Source organism: Falco rusticolus, chromosome 1, assembly GCF_015220075.1.
Source record: "Falco rusticolus isolate bFalRus1 chromosome 1, bFalRus1.pri, whole genome shotgun sequence".
NCBI classification, from domain to species: Eukaryota; Metazoa; Chordata; class Aves; order Falconiformes; family Falconidae; genus Falco; species Falco rusticolus.
Genome location: NC_051187.1, coordinates 113,659,315 through 113,682,311, shown reverse-complemented (window position 1 = coordinate 113,682,311; position 22,997 = coordinate 113,659,315). Strand labels below are relative to the sequence as shown.

The 22,997-nt window shown below is 39.7% G+C and overlaps 1 protein-coding gene across 5 annotated transcripts in view; it reads left to right on the top strand.

Moving 5' to 3' along the window:
* GAB1 (GRB2 associated binding protein 1) overlaps positions 1-13,348 on the top strand; it is a 101,494-nt gene extending 88,146 nt beyond the window's left edge. For 3 of the 5 annotated variants that reach the window (XM_037396940.1, XM_037396965.1, XM_037396929.1), the window contains exons 7-11: positions 5,151-5,240; positions 7,476-7,569; positions 7,910-8,033; positions 10,984-11,106; positions 11,347-13,348. In XM_037396940.1, coding sequence (XP_037252837.1) covers positions 5,151-5,240; positions 7,476-7,569; positions 7,910-8,033; positions 10,984-11,106; positions 11,347-11,505 — 590 coding nt within the window. In that variant the 3' untranslated portion in view covers positions 11,506-13,348. The remainder of the gene's footprint in view (positions 1-5,150; positions 5,241-7,475; positions 7,570-7,909; positions 8,034-10,983; positions 11,107-11,346) is intronic. The other 2 variants (XM_037396959.1, XM_037396949.1) reach the window with 1 other exon arrangement.
* Positions 13,349-22,997: the final 9,649 nt, after the last annotated feature.

Genomic DNA, 22,997 nt, shown 5'->3' with positions numbered 1-22,997 from the left:
ATGCTTTTAGTTCATCATGCTTCAGGGGCTTTTAAAATACAGACATGTGGAGTTACTCACAAATTAGAGCAATCAAATAGTATTTGAATGATTAATAGCTTTGGTATTCTCTGAATAGTTTTTATGGCATTTGGCAAATATTTTATGAATACCAGTGAACCTTAGCTGTCAGATGCAGTTGGACTTCTCTATAATCAGATATTTTTTCCAATTCACTCTTAATTTCTTGAGTGTTCAAAGTACCAGTGCTCTGAGAAAAGTGCTTTTGAGAAGATAAAGACACCTAAGAAAACTGGAGAGCCTCTCTTTAGGTGCTTTTTATATTTCATAATATTGAAAGAATAAGTTGATTTCAGTTTGGTTTTACTGTCCTAAAGAGACTATTTATCACCATCCATGTGGTATCACTGACCCAAACTAAGCACATTATTGATATTCCTGTTTGTTGCTGGATACCGGTATGGAAATAGATACGAATGTTTTATAACTAAATACATGTTTTTAATTAGAAGTACCTTGGCAGGAAATAGTCTTAATAAAAACAGAGATGAAAAAGCAAATGCAGGATATCTGTAGAGCTCTGTGCTGAAGACCGTGTACTTGGGAATCAGAGTTCATTGGGGTGAGGAAGAGAAGGAAAGGGGGAGTTTATTCTGCAGAATTGAAAACCAAATAATAAACCCTGTGGGAGTAAGGCCATGAGCTTCAGGCTTGTTTTTTAAAGGAAAAGCCTACCATGTTTCTGAGAACTGGAATTCTTGGACCTCAGTGCAAATTTCAGTTTCCTCTAATTACAGAGAAAATGGGGAAAGGTGCGTATTTTTTAAAGGAAACAAAAACTGCTGTTGGTTATGTCTCTCAAAGTACTTTCATGGATGTGGGGCACTTACGTGGCTGTTTTTGCCTTTTACTCTCCCCCTCCTATTCCAAGTAAAAGCACTGCTCTAGCATTCCTGCGTCTGATCTTCTTGTCCCATGAGGATTAGTCCTGTTGGCCAGGAAACAGCATTAACAGGTCATGCATTTCTTAAATTTTATGTCACGGTAGTAGATTTACCTTAGAAAACTTAAGCTGGTATTTAAGTAGAGCATTGCCCTCTTTCATGAGGATATTTGCAGTTTCCTGATGTAAAATCCTTTACCAGCAAGCCATGGAACAAGCAGCCAGTTGGAAAAGAAGCGTTCTTAGAAATCTTGTCTAGTACTACTCCTTCAAGGCAATAGCCTGAAAACAAATGAGGCTCTACAGTGAGTGGTTTACGTCCTCAAAACCAAAAATGTTTAAGACCCACTTACTCTGATGCAGGAATTTGCTCCAGTGGGGACCCCTTTTTTCCCCCCTAGCATTATATTCCAAGTGTTTTATGAAAAACAAAAAGAGAGAATGCATTAGCCAGTGGAAAAATCAAAAGGTTTTTCAGTTTAAACCGTTATTTGAAACAAAATCAAACATGTGAAATGGACTCTTCTCCTGATGACTTCTCAGACAAAGGCAGCATTGACACACACTGAAATGCCAGGAGCAGAATTCATGCTGTCTGAGTGCACTCTAATGCTAGATCCATAATTGCTTTTTCTGCTTGGCAGTTTTTACAAGCAGCCATTTGTTAGAAAAATAGACTTCATTAGTGATTTTTTCAGCTCAGAGTGCCCTTGTACAGTATTTGTCTGATAGAACGTGCAGAAGCTGAGCTTCTCCCTTTCCTGGCTGTAGCGCTTTGCATTTCACAGGTGGTGACTTGACTGAACAGTGAAAACATCTAATTTTCACTTCTTGTTTGGTTGGTTTCACTTGCCGTAACTTATTTGGGGGTTTTTTTCCCCTTGGTAGGTTTACATCCAGTAGTGTTGCAATACAACTTACTTCCTTTTCAGGGGGGTGGGAGGGAGGAGAAATACATCTGAAAAAATATTATTTTTTTTACCCAGATTTCTCTTTCCCAGAACAGGTGTGTAAATTTAAAGTATTGTCTTATGTGAGTGCCTAAACTGAGGTAAATTTGGGCTTGTGAGCCTAAACCACAGGAAATGTGTTCCTCAGTATTGCTGGCACTGGAACACTGTGTGGAGCCAGGCTTTCCAGAGACCTACTGTCCTTCCACCTTCACTAAGCTGATCTGAAGAACAGCCCTATGACACTTCACCTTTAGTGATTATTTCTGAATAGAAAAGATCTTGGAAACCAGTCTGCTGTACAGGTGTAAGGCGTGTTCTCCTCCATATTATATTCAGCTCATGGCTTCTCGGAGGTGCTAGGACGTGCCCTCCGTGAAATTTAGTGAAGTTACCTGGGAGCAGCGCCAGAAATTTCAGTCACAATTCTTAGAGATACAAAGTTCTAAAACCATATATATATATATATATATATATATTTCTGTTCACAGATCTGGCTTAAGATAGTGACAGAACTGTTGATTTTTATATGAAGAATGGCATTTTAAAAATTTCTAATGGATTTATTAAAAATATGTCTTTTGAGGGAGTAACGGACATCATTAAGGGCTTTCTGTGCCCTAGCTCATATTACTTTATCTTCTTAAATGGGCAAAAATAGGGTGGAGGAATTTTGCACTGCGGACACAAACAAGTAACCTCAGCTTTGTGATGGCGCTCCCTCCTCCCCCTTTCCTTTGCCTGGTGTCAGGTCTTTTCTGGTGCGCAGTATAAGCTCCTCAGCAGAGATTAGGCCTTGTAGGTTTTGTTTTGTAGGGAGTGGGGAAAAACAAACCTGCACAAACATTTTAATTCTCTGTGACGTATTAAACTAGAGGAATTGCATTATCCTGGCCAGTTGGTAGCAGCAAGCTGTTTTGCCACCAGATTTATTTAGGTTGAACAGTTTTTCAGCAGCAAGAGATGAAAGCTCACAGAGTTTATTTTATGCTGGAACATTTTGTATGTTCTTGGCTGATGCAGAAGAGAAATATTATAGGGACCTGTACTTATTTATATAGCTCTTCTGAAAGTCTCAGAATGGTTTATAAGTGCTAAATGAAGTATGAGGCACACAGTTACATAATAGCCACTTTTTACAAATGGGGATAATCACAGCTTAGGAAGGTTAGCTGCACAAGACCACGTAGCATCGTTAACAGAGTAGAAATAATGAGTCACAGCCCTGAGTTCCTTGCACTTGTCTTCTGTATGATGGGTTTTAGGCACTTCAGCCTATGTTTGGCTATAAGAGCAGAGAGGTTATAAAGCACACGCTAGTTAAATAACGTCACTAACCCTGTTACCTCTACCAGATTTCTCACTGTACTTAGAATCTTGCTCATATGTCAGTGCATTGATTGGCATTTTAAATTTAGTTGTATTGAGCCAAATTTCTTTTAAATCAGATCGTAAAAAGTTAATATCATTAGATAGTAATATTCAGTATCAAATTGTTCTTAATAAAAGGTGTTTGAATTTGAACTTCTACAGTTGTTCAATTGATTTTAAGATCTTGGTCTTTTTATATAGGCAAGCTTTTATTATAGAGTTGTAGGCAAGGTACTTAAGAATATCAAATCATCTCAGAGTGAGCTATGCCAGCATCTTGGGTCATGCTTTTGACTTGGCTCCAGTCAACAGCATAGTTTACAGAAATGTTTTGTGTAGTGCTTCGCAATCTGGGTCTTTGGTCAGCATTGCCCAACTGCTTGGCCTTTTCATTGGCACTTCAGCCATTTAAGGGAGCATCTGATTTTGAAATTGGAAAAGAACCATCTGTGTGAAAGTAGCACTACTAGTAAATAAATAAATTTTGTCTTAACTGCATGGCCTCTCAGAAGCACTGTGTAGAAGTTAAGATACAGTATAAAACCTTCCTGTTTACCTTTCTTGTTCTTACTTGATTATTCCCAATACTTCAGCGATAACAGTAATAGAGCACTTCATATGCAAAACCCTTGGGGCAGAGATTTGCAGACTTCTGGTGTTTGTTGCCAAGTTTATTTTTTACATAGCATTCTCACTCATTGCCGGTTGTACCAGCCCACAGCTGAGTCTGTACCAGTCCTTTTCCACTTTGTGCTGTAGGGCAACTTTCTAACGTAATCAGGCTTAAACTTTTTTAATTTGGTTTATTGTAAAGGTTTACTTTTCATACGGCTTCTTGGTGTAACACTTGAAGGCACTCGCCTTTTCTAATATTAACACTTTGTCAGATAGACTTTCACGGAAGGTTAGAATTGTTAAGTGTTATTGATCATACTTATTTAAAATAGACAGTGTGATGAAACACAGAGTTTGGTCAAGTTGGCTGAGAACTTCCTTGCTGGGAGAGGGGTTACGTTACTGCCTGTAGGGAGCTTAGTGACTCTAATGTTCTCTTAGTTTGTACTCTTCACCTTGTTACCAGATTAATTTAAAGTGTTGCATTGCGTGATAGAATAATATAGGGGAATGTTATCCTAATAACATGATAGCATATGATAGCATAATAGATCGGGGAATGATCTACTGCACTTGTATATGGGAATATGCAATAATAAAAAACGTTTAGAGAATGTAATGTTATGACAGGGTCGTTTCCGGTGGAGTTTGGGTTGTGCCATGGTGAGGGGACAGTGTGCAGGCTGGGAGCTTGGAAAGAAAGTCCCTCTGTGTCTGCAAGATTGGAGAGGTGGTTTTGGTACAGACAGATGTAGACCTCTAGGGAACAAGATTAACAAATACAAAAAGATTCTTGGGGCTTCTTGAGTGGGAGATGCGCACTGGATAGGAGACCTCCCAAGAGTATCACTATTTCCAAAGTAATATTGTGACTAAAGAGGATTTAATTTCTTTGAGGGTACCTCAGCTTGCATCTGAAACATGACTATTCTCCTGTCATGCTAGATAGTCCTCAAGTATGTATTTTTTTTTGTGTAATTCAACTTGAAACCAGTTAACTGTTACAGTACTTGTTGATGCACTTCTTAGCCTTTTTGTACACCTTTTATGCTTGCCTCCGACAAATTACTCGCATGCAGTGTTTTCTTTGTTTCTGGTTTGGTGCTTAAGCCCTTAGTGTGAGACTTAGCTAGACTGTGAAACTCCTTCAGCAGCTTGCTTATGCTTGTGGCGCTAACCTTTCCGCAGGGGGTCATGCTGTTTATTTACAAAATTCCATTTTCCAGTTACAAATAGAATATTATTAAGAGAGTCTTCTTTTTACCAATTAGGTCAAAGTCCTAAAATTTTAAGACCTAAACCACATGGTTTAGAGCGAACTGATTCACAAACCATAGGTGACTTTACTACAAGAAGAAAGGGTATGTACTTTAGCACTGTATGTATATGGAGCTTTATAAAAATAAGTAAAACAAAAATTAAGAAAACTGTTACTCTAGAATAACTTTAACTCTTGTACAGTCTTTTTACTTCTGTTATAATCTAAGATCATGGGTGCATTTTCCTTGCCAAGTAAAAAGTTTCCTGTATAAGGAATTAAAGTCTTGAAGGCTTGAACAGCGCATGGAAACATTTCCTTGACATTAACATGGGTTCTGATCTCTTAAGTTGTAGCTGTTCTTATTTTGGATTTACTTTTTGTCTGTTTATTTAGAAGCAAGTATATATGACTTACCTGTAAGTTGCTTGAAATAACTTTTGTTAGTCAATAACCTGAAATCACAGTTTACTTGGGTCTCCTACTGTTGGCTAAACACTGAAATAAAGCAAAATATTTATCTTCTGACCATTTACTAGTACAGAGATTTATTTATCCATCTTAAAGAGCATTGCAATTAGTCTGGTGGGCTTTACTGAAGGTGCCAAGTTGGTGCCTTACATAGTCGCAAGAAATAGAGGAGATTACGATTAACGTTAAAAATCTCACAGAAATGTCACTGATCATTACTTTTGGTTGTTAAAGCCCATTGCAACTGGATGAAATATCCCTGCTATCCTCAGTGGGCTTTGGACAAATTTCTGACAAAGTCCTGACAATTTCTGCTGGAGCAGTACCTTGCCCACCGTTCGTACTTGCCAGGTAGTCTGAGGACTTTCTAGAGGACCTGAGCCAAGCTGATCACTGTTGTGTCACTCATGCTTTAGTATCATCTTGCCTACGTCAACTTCGGTTCTGCCAGTCCTATCTCATATGATACTTTATATCTTGAGATAGATGAGTTGTAGTTCCTCTTCTGAGTCTGTGGTGACAGCTTTTTATGAGCAAGTGAGTTAAAGCGGCAGAATTACTGGAGTAGGCTTGATATGCCTTGAGTGTGTAATTTATGACTTCTTAACAGAGAAAAGGAGAAAACTGTTTGGGATACTAAAGACTGATACTTACCCAGAAAATTTGGATTGGGAGTCCTTAAGTTCAATATATGATAGCTGACTTTTCTATAAACTCAATCTGAAGTGTGAATATAATGAAAGTATGATGACTACAGTTCTGCTTTTTCCTTGTGAGACAACCACACTGATTAAGCAGCTGATTTCTGTCAGTTCCTCATGTGGTCACTTACGAGAGCTCTTGCTCTTCGTGAACTCTAGTGCTACATGCCTGACATTTGGTCATGGTAAATCTGCTAACGGGCAGCAAACTGATGGGGGAGGTGTGTAGGGGGGAGGAGAGGAGAGGAAAGGGTGTTGTTATAATGGCATTGCATTTCATTTTCTAAAAACAGTTTTGGGGAGGATGAAGTTGAGATTCAAACTGTGACAGCAGTTTGATGGTGTGATATTTTTTATTTTTTTTTTAATTTTTAATTCCCCCCTCCCCCCAACTCCTTTTATTCTTTGGGGTTTTTTTCTAACATTTAGGAGGGGTGAAACATACAAGCTGGAGGAAGGGACAATGTGTTTGGCACTAATACTCTTATTTGTGGTTCTGTTCTGAAAATTGAATTTAAAAATGGCACCTTTTCTAGAACAATGTTAGCCATCATTAAGGGCACATTGCTACTCTGCCTGTCTATTGGTAAGCACTGAAGCCAGGCAGACACCTCTTGGAATTGAATCTGGGTGTTGGCTCATCTCTTTCTCTTTTGCAAACTTAGTCTTAGCTGCAGATTCTGCCCACACTTTGAGCTGTGAAATTGGTAAAGGCACATGTATGCAGTGAGGGCAGAGTCTACATAATAATAATAATTGTCCGTGAGCAAGAAAAGTACCCAGAGGTGGTGCTGAAACAGGCCATCAACCCTGTCCTGGGCTTGTCAGTTCAACAAGTCACTGTGGCAGAGTAAAGACAGAATATGATGCTGCCATTTTCAGAGTCTCTTTTCAAAACAGAATTACTACGTACAAATATATCTTGCAAAATTCTTAAATTGTGCAGCGTTTTTCTAATTTATGTTGCTTTTTCAGTACCTGGAAAGATTAAAAATATAAGTTAATATATCTTGGTTTTCTGAGAACTGAACAGTGTCTCCTTTTCCTAACTAGTATTTACTATTTAAAAATAGTATTTATTTTTTTTACTTAGGCTTTGAAAAGCTATTACATTTAAGTTTGTTGAAGTATGTTCTGTGCTTTAAGATTATCTGTTTCTCACATAGCAAAACCAGCTCCACTAGAAATAAAACCTCTGCCTGAATGGGAAGAATTACAAGCCCCAGTTAGATCTCCTATCACCAGAAGCTTTGCACGAGAGTAAGTTTCTTAGCTTTTCCTCATTTGGATTAATTGTTTTTGTTGAGTGTTAATAAATGTGTGTACGTCTGTATTATATTTTTACCCTGTGTAATACAAATTAAGGTTCCTTTGGAAGTGTGTGTGTGTGTATGCTCATGGAATTGAATTGAAACAAAATGTGTCCATATGACTCTTTATTTTGTAATATTAAATATAAAGGACTGTGTATAATCAAAAAATGTGACACTCTAGTAAACATGAATGAAAATTTCAGCTCTAATATGCTTATTTTTGTTGTTTACCAGGAGGTTTAAGATATTAGAGATGCATTGTTTGTAAAATAATTCCTGGTAATTAGCTCCTCCAGGTTTCCCATGTCTCCCAGACCGGATTCAGTTCATAGCACAACTTCCAGCAGTGATTCGCACGACAGTGAAGAGAATTATGTATCCATGAATCCAAATCAGTCCACTGAAGACCCAGTATGTAAAATCTACGTCTTAACTACTGTCTTCCTGTGCAGTCCTTACTTTTAAATCATGCAAACACAGATCCTTCCACTCAACATCACTCCCTTTATACTTCTAGATCAATATAGTAATAAAAAAATCTCCATAGAAAAATTGTAATTTTGGTAAGATTTCACTGAAGAAGTTAAGAGCATAACCATATATAAAGAGAATGGTTAGTATACATATTGTACAAAACAGTTCAATACATGACCTTTTTTTTTCCCACCCTCTTACCTAGGAACTGTCTCCTTTTTGTAATTGCTTGGGCTATGCACCAGTTCAGTATTGTGCCATCAAGGGAAACAAACCGTCTTAGGACCTCTGAGCCGTGCTTAAAAGCCTTTATTAAAAGGACGTCTTCCAAGAAATGTGGAAGGAACAGGGAGGATGTGAGGCCAGAAGGATTGATATTTGTTGTTCACATTCTATATAGACTGAGCTATGTGTATTTTTACTAGGCTTCTTTCAAAAAAAGAGGTTAGAAGGAATCTTTATGTCCTGAATATATGTATTTTTTTCTCATTTAGCAGAGAATTTTCTCAAATGATAAAGTTTCAGATATTCAGCTTGCAGTTCAGTAAGTGAAGAGCTAGTTAGGAAAAGTTAATGATGTGTGCTGTGGTTTTTGTTTGGTTGGGCTGGAAGGCGAGAGGGAAGAAGAAGAAGCCATAATAATATTTTAAAGTAAGAGAGCAGCAGTAGACCTAGGCCGAGACTAAAACGTGGTCCAGAGTACCCATAAGGCACTAGAGGAAAACCTGTATCTTGAGCTCAGCTTTTTGTTCAGTATAGTTTAATTTATTCACCCCATTTTCACAGCTTGGGTTCTCAGTAGGTAATACAGCAGCATTTTTCATCTTTAAAGCATTATGAAAGACCTTCTTTGGAGAGGGCCTTTATAGCACCTTTATTGTTCTGTTTGTTTGTCTGCCTTCTTATGCGGCATGTGCTAGCCCATTTCACTACACCCTGGACTCTCCTCTCGCAGTGCTGCTTGCTTCCTCATCTCCTGTTGCTCTGGATGCCCTCCCTGATCTCCTCCAGTCTCCCTCCCCTCCAGCTCACTATTGCTGCCTCTGGATGCTGCCTCGGTTTCCCCGAGCGAGGCCCTCCTGCTACTTCTCTGCTGCGGCAGCTCTGGCTGGGTGCAAGCTCACGAGCCTGCAGAGCACCTTGGCCTGTGCCTTGTCCGATGTCTGACCTGCCCGCAGTGCAGGCATGCTTCCCAGGGGAAGTGGGCTTCAGCAGGGGGGAGCTGGTGATGTAAAAACTTAGACCCTCTCTTGCAAGAGGCATTGGTAAGTAATCGGTAATGTCCCATTTTACAGATGCAAGAAACATCCCATTTTACACAAAGGTTTAGAATCGCCTCTGCCCAGGCTTCTCCCTGCAGCAGAATCGCAGTTCAAATTGGGGATTTCTGTTGATTCTTACAATGCCATTTCAGGGGTTTAACTTCTGTGCCAAGACAGTCTTAATTAATATTACAGCTCATATGGCCTGTCATTAAAATCTTCTGTTTGCTTGCACTGTTCATTCTTTAAGGTTGTGTTACAGATTTCCTTTAATTTTCATTTATGTATCTTTAAAGTTTCTGTTTCCTAATGCGTATGTTCTGCCTCTCTGTTTGGTTTGAAATAACAGATATTTTTTTTTGTTCAAAGAGCAATAGCTTTTTTATTTTGTGCTGGAAACATTGATACAGAACCTGATTTTTGTATGTTAAATATGCAGAAATTTGTTTGGAGAATTTGGACAACAGAAATTAACTTTGTCTTGGTTGTTTGTGTTTGTCCTTGTTTCCACTTAATATTAAATGAGTTTGACAATACAGATATAATGGCTAACTTCAATTTAAAAAGCCCAGCCCATTAAGCTTTAACCCATAAAGCATTTTGTTTCCTAGAGAACCTGAATGTTCCCAGATATCTCAAGCCCTTTGTTTTAAAATGTGCCAATTACAGCTGTTTTGCAAATTGTTCCAACTGCGTCTTAGAAAGGAGACCATGCTTTTCCATCCTTTTCTGTCATCGGCTTCGAAGTACCTTGTTTGGACATGTCATACTTCTGTTTTATTTAATAAAATCAGTAATATTCTGGTTTTTCTTTCAAGTTGCTGTCAGCCTTACCCTTCTGTCTTTCCTTCTGCCTTCTTCTTCATTTTTTGCTGACTGCTGCCCTCTGTCTTCCTTTTTTTTTTTTCTTTATCTTTTAGAGAAGAGTCCTTCTATTGTACTGTTCCTATAACACCTGTTAAGAGGGAGGGATCAGGCTGGGAGAGGAGAGAGGAGGTGAGGTTGTAAAAGTCTGGGCTAATTGAAATTTAGGTATATACAATGCAACTTCAGTTTAGGCAGCCCTACACAATCTTCTGAACTTTTAATCTTTTGGTCTTATCAGTTGAATAGTACTTCTTGATTTTCAGCTTAACCACAATGGCTTTTGAATGAAATGTAAAGTTTCATTTGAAGTTTTGCCACTATTGTAAGGCTGGAATACTTGTAAGGTATTTAAGAGCAATTCAAAGAAATAAAAAAATTTGTTGTTATGTAATGTTAAATTTAAGGTGTAACAACTTCACTTAAAAAGAACAAACCACACTCCATTCTTTTCTCATTATGTGAAAGGGACATTAGGTGGAAGGTACAGATTGGTTTGGTGGCAACCTTAAATTTGGGGGGGTGGGGGTGGTTTTGGGTTTTTTCCCCACTGTTGGATTTTGACTCTGTCCCGGTTTTGACTTAGCATATATCACCTTGTTAGACAATGTCAGTACAATTTGCGTGGGTTAACTGATTGCAAGAGCTGTCAGCCAGTTCTTTAACCTTTAGTATTTTGGCAGTTTATAATAAGCTTATTTGATAGTGTGGACCATTAACACATACCTTTGTAGCTGAAGTTATTTGTGTTATAATTTCAGAATTTGTTCGGAAGCAACAGTCTTGACGGAGGAAGCAGCCCTATGGTAAAACCTAAAGGAGATAAGCAAGTAGAATATTTAGATCTGGACCTGGATTCGGGAAAATCTACCCCACCTCGTAAGGTAAGCAGTTCTTCAACACTTGCATTTCTGCAATCAAGAGTTTAACATTTCTTCACAAGCAGTTGCGGGGAAAGAGAACCTCCAGCAAGATCGTCTTAACTAATTTGTCAAATGGTCAATCGGAGAGCCTATGTTGGACCTTTCAGAGAAACATGTGCTTGTTCTATATTTGTTTGGGACATCTACTTACTTTTTGTTGTTAGTGGAAAACTTACGTTAATTGTCCCTTGCCTTTCCCAGAAAAAGAGCAGTGGTTCAGGCAGCAGCGTGGCAGATGAAAGAGTTGACTACGTTGTGGTTGACCAGCAGAAAACACTAGCGCTGAAGAGTACACGAGAGGCATGGACTGATGGGAGACAGTCTACAGAATCCGAAACACCTACGAAAAGTGTGAAATGAAAATACTGCTTTTTCTTCAAAGAACAGAAAGGAATGAATTTTGAAGCATTACAGAACCACAATGGCAGTGCTGTTCGACTGTACAGTACCTGATTTACTGGTGTGTGAATAGGTTCTTGACCGAATAGGATGGAAGCCAAAGGACGCTTTGAATCTGTCAAAGGATTTTTAAGATCGTAAATTGGCTCTGTGGTCTCTGGAAAAATTGCAACCTGTAAATAGCATGTAAAGTATCACTTAGCTTTCAGAAAACCTTTTTGTTCTGTAGTTAACACATTTGTAGTATTACCATGTTTATGCACTTTTTCAGTTACAATGTTGGTTCAGGTATTCCCAGTTAGTGTACCGTAATGCCTGATTCATCTGGAGAATTTTTTTTTCCCCTTACACTACTATTCCTTACAATTTTAGGGTAATTAAGCTACATGTAGATACGGAAATTAATATTTGAACTTCATTTTAACAACTTAAAATTGATTTTGCAGAAATACTTTCACAATTGAATAATCTACTTGAAATGCCAAGAGATGACAGTTAGTTACATACTTGTTTATATTTAATACACGCAGGATTATTTGGAAGTCTACAGGTTACCTTCCTAACAAAAATTGCTGTGAGTTAATAATAATGAACTGTACTGGGTTTTAGACCTACAATCCTGGCTTATATGTTAGTTTTTAGGGGTGGAACTTCTATTGTATTTTATTGATGACAGTGTTTTGTGTTCAATGGGTGAAGATTCTGCAGGGTGGGATCTTACACTTTTAAAGACTGAATAATTAAATGTCAAGTAAGCCTGCAAACCACTGATGGCATGCAGTAATATTGTGATCTCACACTTATTAACAAGAAATAACCTTTATATTATTTACAGAAGGTAGAGTATATAAATCAGGTACGTACCAAGCACTATTGTGCTAATACACTGATCAGGTTTAGACAATGAGCTTTAGTTTTGTACTATTAGAAGTTCTAATGTCAGTTTTCAGTTCAAGATTAATGGGACAGTGTGACATTCACTGTTTGTAGTACTAGCAAAATACTGTGATTTTGAATTAGACATTAATTCAAATGGAAATACTATGTTTTGACACCATTGTGCCCTTCTTATGATCTCTATTTTACTTTAATCTCCTGCTTGGCCTTATATTTAAATCCCTATGCAACTGATATTTTATATCTCTGTTTTTAAAAATTAGATAATATACTTAAATGATCCCCTTGTAAACCACTTGTTGCTCCTTCCTGGTACAGGATTTTAAGCTCTGTATACTGTGATCCTTTATTTTACTATGCCAGTTCCAAATAATAATCTGCCTTGGTTTAGAAACATTTTTTGTTATTTGGAAGAAGATAGATTTCTTTAAATACGTGAACGAGTTAGGTCTAGATAGAAAACTTACTAACACTTTTTTTTTTTACAAAAAAACCCCCCTTACCCTCAAGTAAGCAGTTGGTTTTATTTTCCTGCCCAATTGTTTTGGTTTGTCCAGGTCATGTAAAAGTTGAGCATCGAGCTGTGTTGTTTTCTGGCATGTTGGCCTTAGTACTGTGCCTAATCTACCATTGGTTGTTTCTTTCCCCTCACAGCCACAATCTACGGTATGTGAATTATCTTATTCTTAACAAAGGTTCTTTTTAAATTAGTAATATTTTGATGCTTTGAATGTTCATTTTGAAAAAAGAAACTAAACACAGTGCATTTTGAGGTGAATTTTAAATAAATCAAGTTGTTCGGTTTTGATGTGTAAACTCTGTCCTGTGAAACAGCAAACCAATGTCAATGCATCTTTGAAGGTGCCTAGATACCAACTACACTTCTTCGAAATTGTAGATTACCTCTTAGTACCTCTCTCAAAAAAAAAAAGAAAAAGAAAAAGAAAAAGAAAGTACAGCTAAAAGAATTTTCAAAATGAATCTCTGATTTAAAACCAAGCAGCTAAATAATACCAAGCAGCTAAATAATCTGCACTCTGTCTTCTGTGAGCCAGAAGATGTTATGTGAGCCAGGGGACATTGATGGTGCAATCAGAAGTAGCTCAGATCCATAAAGATTCTGGAGCTACAGCTCAACTCTGCTTTGATGGTCCTCCTATCAAATAATAAACTTTTCTTTGCAGATGCTAGAGTCGAAGCACCCGTAGGCATGGCAAGTACTTGTAACTGATATAATGATAGTTTAGTTTTAGGATGCTGGCTTTAAGCATTTCATTAGTGCAATGATACTGCGCAGTTCATCTCCACTGCTGAGATGCCTGTAATTCATTAACACATGTGGTTCGATAATCACTTTGCTGTTTACTCCTACATAATTGTTTTGGTGCTTGCCACTGGGGAGAAGAATCCATACTGTGGACACCTACACTCATGCATGCACCCAAGGAGCAAGGTGATCTTGGAATATTTCAAACTTGTGTTTCTTTATTCTCTCAGTAAATGGGAGAAATTGAAGGAGAAGTTCTGGAAGGGCTGCTCATCTTCTCACTACCCCTAACCCATCTGTCCTTGAAATGCTTACCAACTACGCAACTATGTATTATTTTTAAAACTTTTGTAATTGAGCAGCGATACTTAAATTTAGTTATCTGTACTATTTTTTCAGGTGTTGTGAGCACCTCTGATAGTGAACTGTAAATGCCTAAAAGAATCTGTTTCCTAGACTGGCCTCTCTTGTTGAGCTAGTGATAACCAGGTGGCTTTGCTCTAAGTTTGCTGATATCAGTCCTTGGTTTACAGATTACACTTACTCTTTCTTCACTTTAAGTTTGGCAGCATTCACAGTGTTAATTGTTATTATGATTGAGAATCCACTCTTAATTTCTAGAACTTTTCCCTTTTTTTTGTTAAGGAAAACAGCGGTTTGCAGCAGGTGTGGACAATACAATGTTTTCTAAGTAACAGGCTAAAACTTCTCTTTAATTGGATTTCTAAGCAGTTTTCTCACCCTAATTCCAGTAATACATTTTCTCTACTTACATGTTGTCCAAAGTGTGTTCAGAATCAGAGCCATGATACTCACTCTGGATGATACATCTCATTTTCACCTATAAAGCTAAAGTGGGGCTTCATGCTGCAGGTCTGAGCTCTTGGATAGTCTAAGGATGTGAGTATTAAATTGAAAATGTGAATCCTAAAATTGTAGGTGGTGGAAGGCAAGCTAGATTGATGTTAGCCTTGTGTAACTTTCAGTTACTAGCTTTGTGAGGACATTCTAGTTAAGAGAGTTGGGTGCTGGTGGAAACTCCAGCAGATAGCAGTGCAGAAGTAATTTGAGAGTGGTGGTTGTCAAGTGTTCTTTTTCAAACAGGTGAGTTTGTTCTATTTTCACTAAAACCAGTTGTGGATATAGTTTTCATTGGTGTATGTCATAAACAAATCTTTTAAAACTGCAAATATACGTACACGTGTAATAGGTCTTTTTACAAATATATAGAATCTTGCTCACAAAAATCAAAAGAAGAGCTCAGTGCCTTGTGCACTAAGATTAACTCTAAAGATGGTTTGGTATCATTTCATGCTATAATCTGAACAACTTGTTATCTGGTAAGTACCAATCGCCACACTTTTACACACTGTGACATAATCACTATTACCTTGTGAACTGCAGGTGGAAACACAGCTGTTCTGTTTTGCTAAAGATTTGTAGAGTGACATTGAAAAAGATTAAAAGGTAAAAATGTGATCATTAGCTTTTTTTACTTTACCGAGATTTGTATTTATGTAAAAAAAGAAATATTAACAATCCCTTCACGTATGGTAGTTGTGACATAGTGCCACACATAGGGTGTACAGATGAATTACAACGTGCTGGTTTAATTAAGTAACAGGATTCATTGCTCCATGAAGCCTAAACAGGGGGTGATGGGCAGCTCTATAGCTTTCACGTGGCAGTATGAGCTAAGCAAGATTTTTATCACAGTGAAATTTAAGCTTAGCTGTTACTGACTGCAGCATTCAATTGGTGTGTGTTTGTGTATGTATATATAATAGCCTTTCAAAACTAATTTGGAGACTTGGCAGCCCTGGGCAAACCTTCCATTCCTTCCTTTACTATAGAGGTTTGTGCCATCCAAAGCCAAAGGATGTTTATTTGCTCCAGAAAAAGATATTGCCATACAGTATCAGTGTGTAATTTTAGAAAGCAGTATCACTCAATCTGTTTGGATATTTTACACCTGTAGCTCTTAAGAAGCTGAGCACTACCCACAAGTGAACTTACATTTGGAGATAATCCTCCGTATTTCTTGCATCTGCTCTTGGTCTCTCTGTATTGCACCAAATGCTGTTTCTTAAAGTTAGTTTCTTGTTGTCTGTCTTACTACATGGGAATACTAATGTGGTCCATGACGACAAAAAACTGGTTTGTCCAGCAATTAGTATAATAAATATTCCACAAAATTACTGTGTTTGATTGGGTGTAGATGAACCAAATACCAAGGTGTGAGGTTTTTGTTTGCTTGTTCAGTTAAAACAAAAAGCCAGTTTGAGTACGGGTCTCAACCTGATAAAGTGCAAAGCAGGACAAAAAGAAGGTGCTTGAGGTGGTTATGAACAGTGTCTTTTACATTAAAAGTTTCCCATTATATGTTTATGATTCAGCATCCTTGATGTTACTTCTCAGTAACAGAAGCAGAACAGCAGGTATCAGATGCGTGACTAGCTGAAAGGCTTTTGCCATCTCCTCATTAGATAAACAGAGCTAGACTGTTCTGATGCCAGTGGTTTTCTTATTAGATGGTCTGTACAAGAAAATTCCCATGTTTTATTTGAAAGGGACAATCTATGTTTGCTTCATCTTTTTTATGAGAATCAAGTTAACTGAAGTGTACAGTTGTGTAATCTGCAGTGTACATACTTAAGAAATACTAAACATTTTGGTAATACCGTCTTGCAAAATAACTATCTCACTGTGGTGCCAAATTTAGTAAGCCAGTAGAACTATTTTTCAGTTTCTAAACCAGAAGGCATGGGTCAATGCCTTTTGCTTCTGTGTATAATAACAAAAAGTAGAACATTAAAAAAACAGTAATTTTGAAATATTTACTATGTTAAAATGGAATAGAAAAAAATCCTATACCATTAGAACGTAAAATACAGAGTTGCTAAAACGGAGACGCTTTAACATTTTTTTGCAGTTGTAAAATCGGCATTTGTAGTATCATAGCGATTTGCTCTGGAAGATTCTTACAGGGTCCATCGTTGTCGCCAAGCCTTCTACTGGTAAGTTCTACCTGCAGTGAAACAATTAAGATTTTGTAAATTTTGAAAAAGGCCAGTCCTTCTATTATAATAAGATTATGTTAAGTGCTGTTTGAGGGTTTTTTTGGCTGGTGCTGGGTGCTAGTGTGTGTGTGTGTGGCTTGCAGAGGGTACCCAGGTGACTTGATTGCAGTTCGGGAGAGGGTGTGGGAATCCAGTCTTTTGAAGATATTTAATAGGTGAAATACAAAGTAGAACCAGGCTTAGTATTACTTGTAGAATTGGCTGAGGACTGTTAAGTATGAAATAAAATGCTTTTGATTTGAAAAAATAAAAGGCTCACAGTAGGGCATCTCAGTGTTTTTTTCAAATTTAGTGGTAGACTTTGCAGGTGTGTTGAGCTGTTCTTGAACTAGCTGTAACTAGCTAGCGACTAGCTGTGTAATCCAACAGTGCCACTAGATGCCCAAGGAACAACACTTAAAGCTACAGGTAACTTAGAGATTTCTATTCTAAACCCCTTTTTACAGAAACTATGTTGGCATCTGGAAGCTGATCATTGGTACTGAATGCGACCAAATACAACTGGGCAGCTGAAAGTTGCCTTTACTACATTATTTTTTTAATCAGATAGCTAGAATAGGAGGAAAGTATAATTATGCCTTATTTTTCCTGAACTCCTACCAGACTTTAAATTATGTAAGAATTCAAATTTTTATGCTACTTTCAGGGAATATACTTTGGAGGAAGGAATCACTACTTGTTTCTGTGCATTTGTGCTGTGGATTTACACAGTTAAAAGTTATACAGACTAATTGAAATGTTTGTTCAGGATTAATTTTTTTCCTTACCTGTTAGTGGTGAAGGTTGCTGGCCTGGAAGTTTTGGAGATGCCTCACACTGGCCTGCTTGAGTACATCAATGTGAGTCTGGAGATAATTGCAACAAAATCGTGATTCAGCCTTCTGCTGAGGTTATCTTCATAAGTAATACATGTAAATCGTGGTGTTGTTTTTTAAAAAAAATCATCATACTTGAGACCAAAACATCAAAACAAATGGTGTTCAGTTAGGCATGGGGTAGCACTTTCAAAGGGCATTAAGCATAGCAGGGCTGCAAGTTCCCTGGGCACACAAACGCAGTGTATGATCTTCTGAGGAGCAGACTTCAATGTTCAATGAACTGGTGTATCCCGTTTAAGTGAAATTTCCAAATTTTTTTTCAAAATAGTCCCATTTCTACTTAGGTATGTAAATATAAGTTTAGGAACTAAAGATTAAAAAATGCTGTTTGTGGTTGTTTTTTTCCCTGCATAAATGAAAGGAGTGATGATCTTGAAGACATTTTAACCATTAGCTCAGCTCGCTGGCAGCTCAATATGAAGGAGCACAGGTTAGGCTTAGCCCTTAAAGAGCTGTTTTTAAAAGAAGGAAAAAAAAGTAAAGGAGCCAACCAGGAGCAGGATTTAGCCTTTGATCTGCCTTGCAGTGAGCTTCCTTCCCCTTGTACGCTGTGGAGTGCAGCTACCCCTGGTTTCAGCACTCAGCTAACAAGTGGGGACAGGAATTCTGTGGCCAGTGCCAGAGTGGCACCAACAAGCTCTGGAAAAGCGGTGCAGTGGAAAACTATATAAAGAGTTGAAGCAAAAATTTAGTTATGGAGAGGGTTGGTGGGTGGTGGGTTTGTTTCCTCATAAAAGGAATAGGGTAAAATTTAGGATTAGGATGCAAGCACGCTTGCTGCTAGCCTTTGCAGGCTGTGTTGCACCTTGCTATGAATTTAATTGTTCACCCGTTTTTTTGTAGTGGTATCTGTGGTCTGGGGTCTTTTTGTAGAGTATCCTTGCATTTGGTGCACGAGGAGGAGGGCTGTTTTTTAAGGCATGGGGCTAAGGATCAGAAGATGTTGGCTTACGCTTTTTCTTGAGCCAGCCATCCAAGCTGCCCTGGGATGTCGTCCCCTTGGAAGACTTCAGCAAGAAGCTGAATTCGGTGCTGATTTACGGTCAGGTCTGGTCTTGAACTGTGAGAAAAGGCATTATCACAAAACTGGCTCTGGAATAAACAGTGGGCACATGTGGTGAGCTAAAACATTGTTTCTGTTGCATTAAGGAATTTCTGAAATTAATGTCTAATATATTTTGCAAGTGTCGATTTTTTTTTCTTCTTCTTACAGTGAAAATCAATGTATTAACAGTGATGACGAAGCTGTACCTGTGCTGATGTACAGAGTTCTTGGCTTTGGTTTACTTTTGGACTTGATGGGTTTTTTTAACAGGCATAGCATGACTTTGATGGCTCGTTTGGCTGCTTGGTTGGGGGGTGGGCGGGGTGTGTGTGTGTGTGTGTCTGTGTGTCTGTGTGTCTGTGTGTGTCTGTGTGTGTGTGTGTCTGTGTGTGTCTGTGTGTGTGTCTGTCTGTGTGTGTGTCTGTGTCTCTGTGTCTGTGTGTGTCTGTGTGTGTGTGTGTGTGTGTCTCTGTGTGTGTGTGTGTGTGTCTCTGTGTGTGTGTCTCTCTGTGTGTGTGTGTCTGTGTGTGTCTCTGTGTGTCTGTGTCTGTCTGTGTCTGTGTGTGTCTGTCTGTGTGTGACCTGTTGCCTGCAGCACCATTAATCTGAGACTGGAACAATGATGGTGACAGAGAAGCGATGGCATTGAAGTAGGCCTGATTATACCTACCTTTGAATGGGACAGTCCAGCTCAACGTTAGTGTTGTGAGGGGCTAGAAAAACTGGCAGTACCTAATCTCACTTGCGTAATATTTTACTTTCGCATTTTAAACTAAACTTCAAAAAACAACAAAACCCCCTAAGATCTGAATGCAAATGAGGCACTCTCTTCTTGTACCTTCTTGAATCCAAATGACTACCATACATCTGATGGTGTGACCTGTGACCGCAAACAACTCTATTTCATTCCTTTCATTTCCCAGACTTTGGGAAGATTTACAGTGTTGATACATGTGCAGCGATGCCTATTAGCATAATTGCTGCAAAGCTAATAGTATCATTTAGAGTTGGCCTTACTTGTGATGTTTCAGTTTCTTGTTTAACAAGAAGTCATCTAAAGATTATTGAAGTTATGATTACACAACTGCACAACAAAACTGAAAGACATGTTGCCTGAGAGATTTGACAAAAATCTGTAATTAAACTACTCTTCACTAACTTCATAGGCATGTTAATAACTAGTTGTCTCTGCAATTAGTACTGGCTGAGGGAGGATTTTTTGCATTATTGTGTATTTGACCATGTGTTCGTGTTTAGCACATCTGTAACCCCTGTCATGAGCTTCTTTATGCTTTTAATTGAAGTTCTCCATATTCAGGCTGTATATGGTCTGTTACAATTTTGTGTGTTCATGAGCATCTTTATGTTAACTTAGAAAGTCCTCTTTCCTGTTCTGGCTGGGGTTTTGGGGTGGGGGAGGGTGGTTTTTTTGGGGTGGTTGGTTGGGGTTTTATTGTTTGGTTGGTTTGGGGTTGGGTTTTTTTGTGTTTTGTTTGTTTTGGGGTTTGTGGGGTTTTTTGCATAGTCATCTGCTAAATTTCTTGAAGTCCTGAAAGCAGAGGAAATGTAGAACCTTTAGTCTGACTTTCCACTTTGGACAAAGAGATTTTTTAAAAAAGTATTATGCCTACCCTCTGTACTTATTAGAAATCTAACAGTTTGCTTTATTTTTGCCTCTAGTTGAGCCTTTTCCTCTGAGCATGGCAGAGATTTCAGTAACTCTGCTGTTCCACAGCATGGGTCTCTTCGCTTGGAAATAGCTTGTCCAAAATTCTGAGGCGGGAGTTGACTCCTAGTGAGGTTGCTCTCTTGCAGTGATATAGGGTCCGTGGCAACTTCAAGTGAGTAATACTGAATAATGAAATAATGGATGGATTAGAGCTAGAACTAGGAGTTTGTTGAGAAGTGAGTCATCCATTCAAAAGCATTTGGTTTGATTAGTATCCTGTTATGGTTATCCAAAAGTACTCATATGGTATTGCAAGTTGTATGCAACCGCAAGGCTAATGTTTTACACCCCCAGCCCCTGACGTGGCAGAAAAAGAAAATGCTGTTTCTATTGTGGAATTCAGGTTTAGGCTAGGAATATTTTCTAATATATCTATATAATGTTTCACCATTTGTTTGGGGCTGGTATTTTCTTGCATATTAACTTTGACATTTTGGTAAAAACTATTCTATCTCTATGGTAAAGGCAGTTTCTTAGGATTAAGGGAAACAGAGAAGCTAAAGCCATAGCCACGAAGATAAAACCAATTTTGAAGTAGAGATGAACGATATGGTGTAAATCTTTTCTGGTGACAGGCATACAAATATCTCAACACCACCCATGGACATGGTACTGTTTTATTTTGCTGGATGGCTGAGGATCAATGAGATCTGGATGGAGGTGATGCTTTTCTCCCCTCTCCACCAAACCAGATCTTACCTGGCGATTTAAGTCTGATTATAAAGAAATGCTTTCAAAGATGCTGAAACATCCTCAGCTCTCTTCCCAAATACCTGAGTCCTTCCAAGGGATCTTCTACCCCACTTTTTTTTACCACTGGGGGTGTGAAGAAATGGGGGAGTGTAGCTTGCTTCCCACCCTTACCTATGCTACACACCACACAGGCAGCACTGCATCATCTGAAGCAACTCTAGAAGTGGAGAGGAGACAGAAGCTGAGGCAGAGCAGATTAAAACTGGACTCAAGACTATGCTGGAATAATATAGGTGGCTAATTACTACAATTTAGTATAATTTGCTGCTGCATGTATTTAAAAGTTAAAGCCGTCTCCCTGAATGCAGAGAAAAGCCTTTAGCGAAGCTCAAGGACTGGGTTTCCATCTGTGATCAGAGATGACAACGAGCAGTGGGAAAACATGCCAGTAAATGTGTTATTAGTTGAGAAATCCTATTCTAGGAAAATTGAGACTTTCTGGGAAGTTTTTCTTCTGAGCTGTTTTGGCACAAATGAACTGACACAACCTTTTGGAGATGTCAAACCTAATCATTTTAACTTCAAAAAAATTTTGAAGTATGTCTGTAATAAAAAACACTGGAATGAAGAGTTGCAATAATCACCGCAGAGATGGGCTCCATTTAGCTGCTACCTGCATGGTTACAGCAGTTTCTCAGGATATGGCAGAAGCAGCTCCACAAACCTGTGGAGCAGACTCATGGCTGCGTCTACATTAACACTACTTGTGAACACGGACATGCCTACAAATGTAACGGTCTGCAGGAGCAGATCTGCAGAGCAGCGCAGCTGGCGTGGAGTACCCGGCTGCCCCCACTGCGTGCCATTCAGGGGACTTTTGCTTCGGAGGAGCTCAGGTCTGGCCCTTTGGACTTGGCCAGCTGGAGTGTAGTAGCGGTGTCTTCGACTTACTTTCCTGTTCGGTATCGTCCATTTTGTGTGTCCCAGGGTTCATCTGGGACGCACGCTTGGGTAGGTAGCACGGGGCAGGGTAGGGGGGGGCGGTCAGTGAGGAGCACTGCTGGCCTGAGGCAAGGTGGGGGGCAGTGCAAGTGCAGACCTGCTCGGTCACATCCTAAAGCTGGGGGGGCTTCAAGCCCGGAGCAGACGCCATGTAGACGCTAGGAGTGTAGATGCTGGTAGTATAGTATAGCAGTACTAGTAGACCTGGGCAATGTAACCCAGCAGCCGCTTGTCAGTTGGTCTGTAGAACTGTTCCTCTCCTTCAGCCTCGGCCTGGCCCCTTCAGCCAAAGGCAGGGAGGGTGACTCGCGCAGCTGGCTCACGCCCTGCTCAGAACTCCCCCCCTCCTGGAGGGCTGTTCTGTTGCACTGGCACACGTTCTCCGGGGGACCTGCTGTTCCACCGCAGCGGCGTCCTCCTCGCATTTTACATTGCAGCGTGCACCGTGAGGGATGGCGGTCGGCTCTGGCCTCTCTCTTGCTTTTAACAGCCCCAGGCCGCGATCAGGAACGCGCGGCGCGAGCCCTGCTGCAAACGGGGCGGGTGTCTTACCGGCAGCGTTACCGGCGCACCGGTTCTGCTCCCCCGCCTCCTTGCCACGCGCTGCCGCCCGCACACCGGGGCGCAGGTTCCCGGCGCAGCGAAGCCGCCGCCGGCTTCGGCCGGGGGGCGGGGCACGAGCCGCAGGCCCCGCCCCGCCCCGCCCCCTCGGCCGGGGACCCTTCCCCGGCGGCGCACGCGGCGCACGGCGGCACCATCGCTGCGCCAGGCGCGCGGCCCCGCCCCGCCGGCCGTTGGGCGGCCGCGCGCTCCCCTGGGCGAGCGGTGGCGCTGACGTCACAGACCCCCCCCCGGCGGCGGC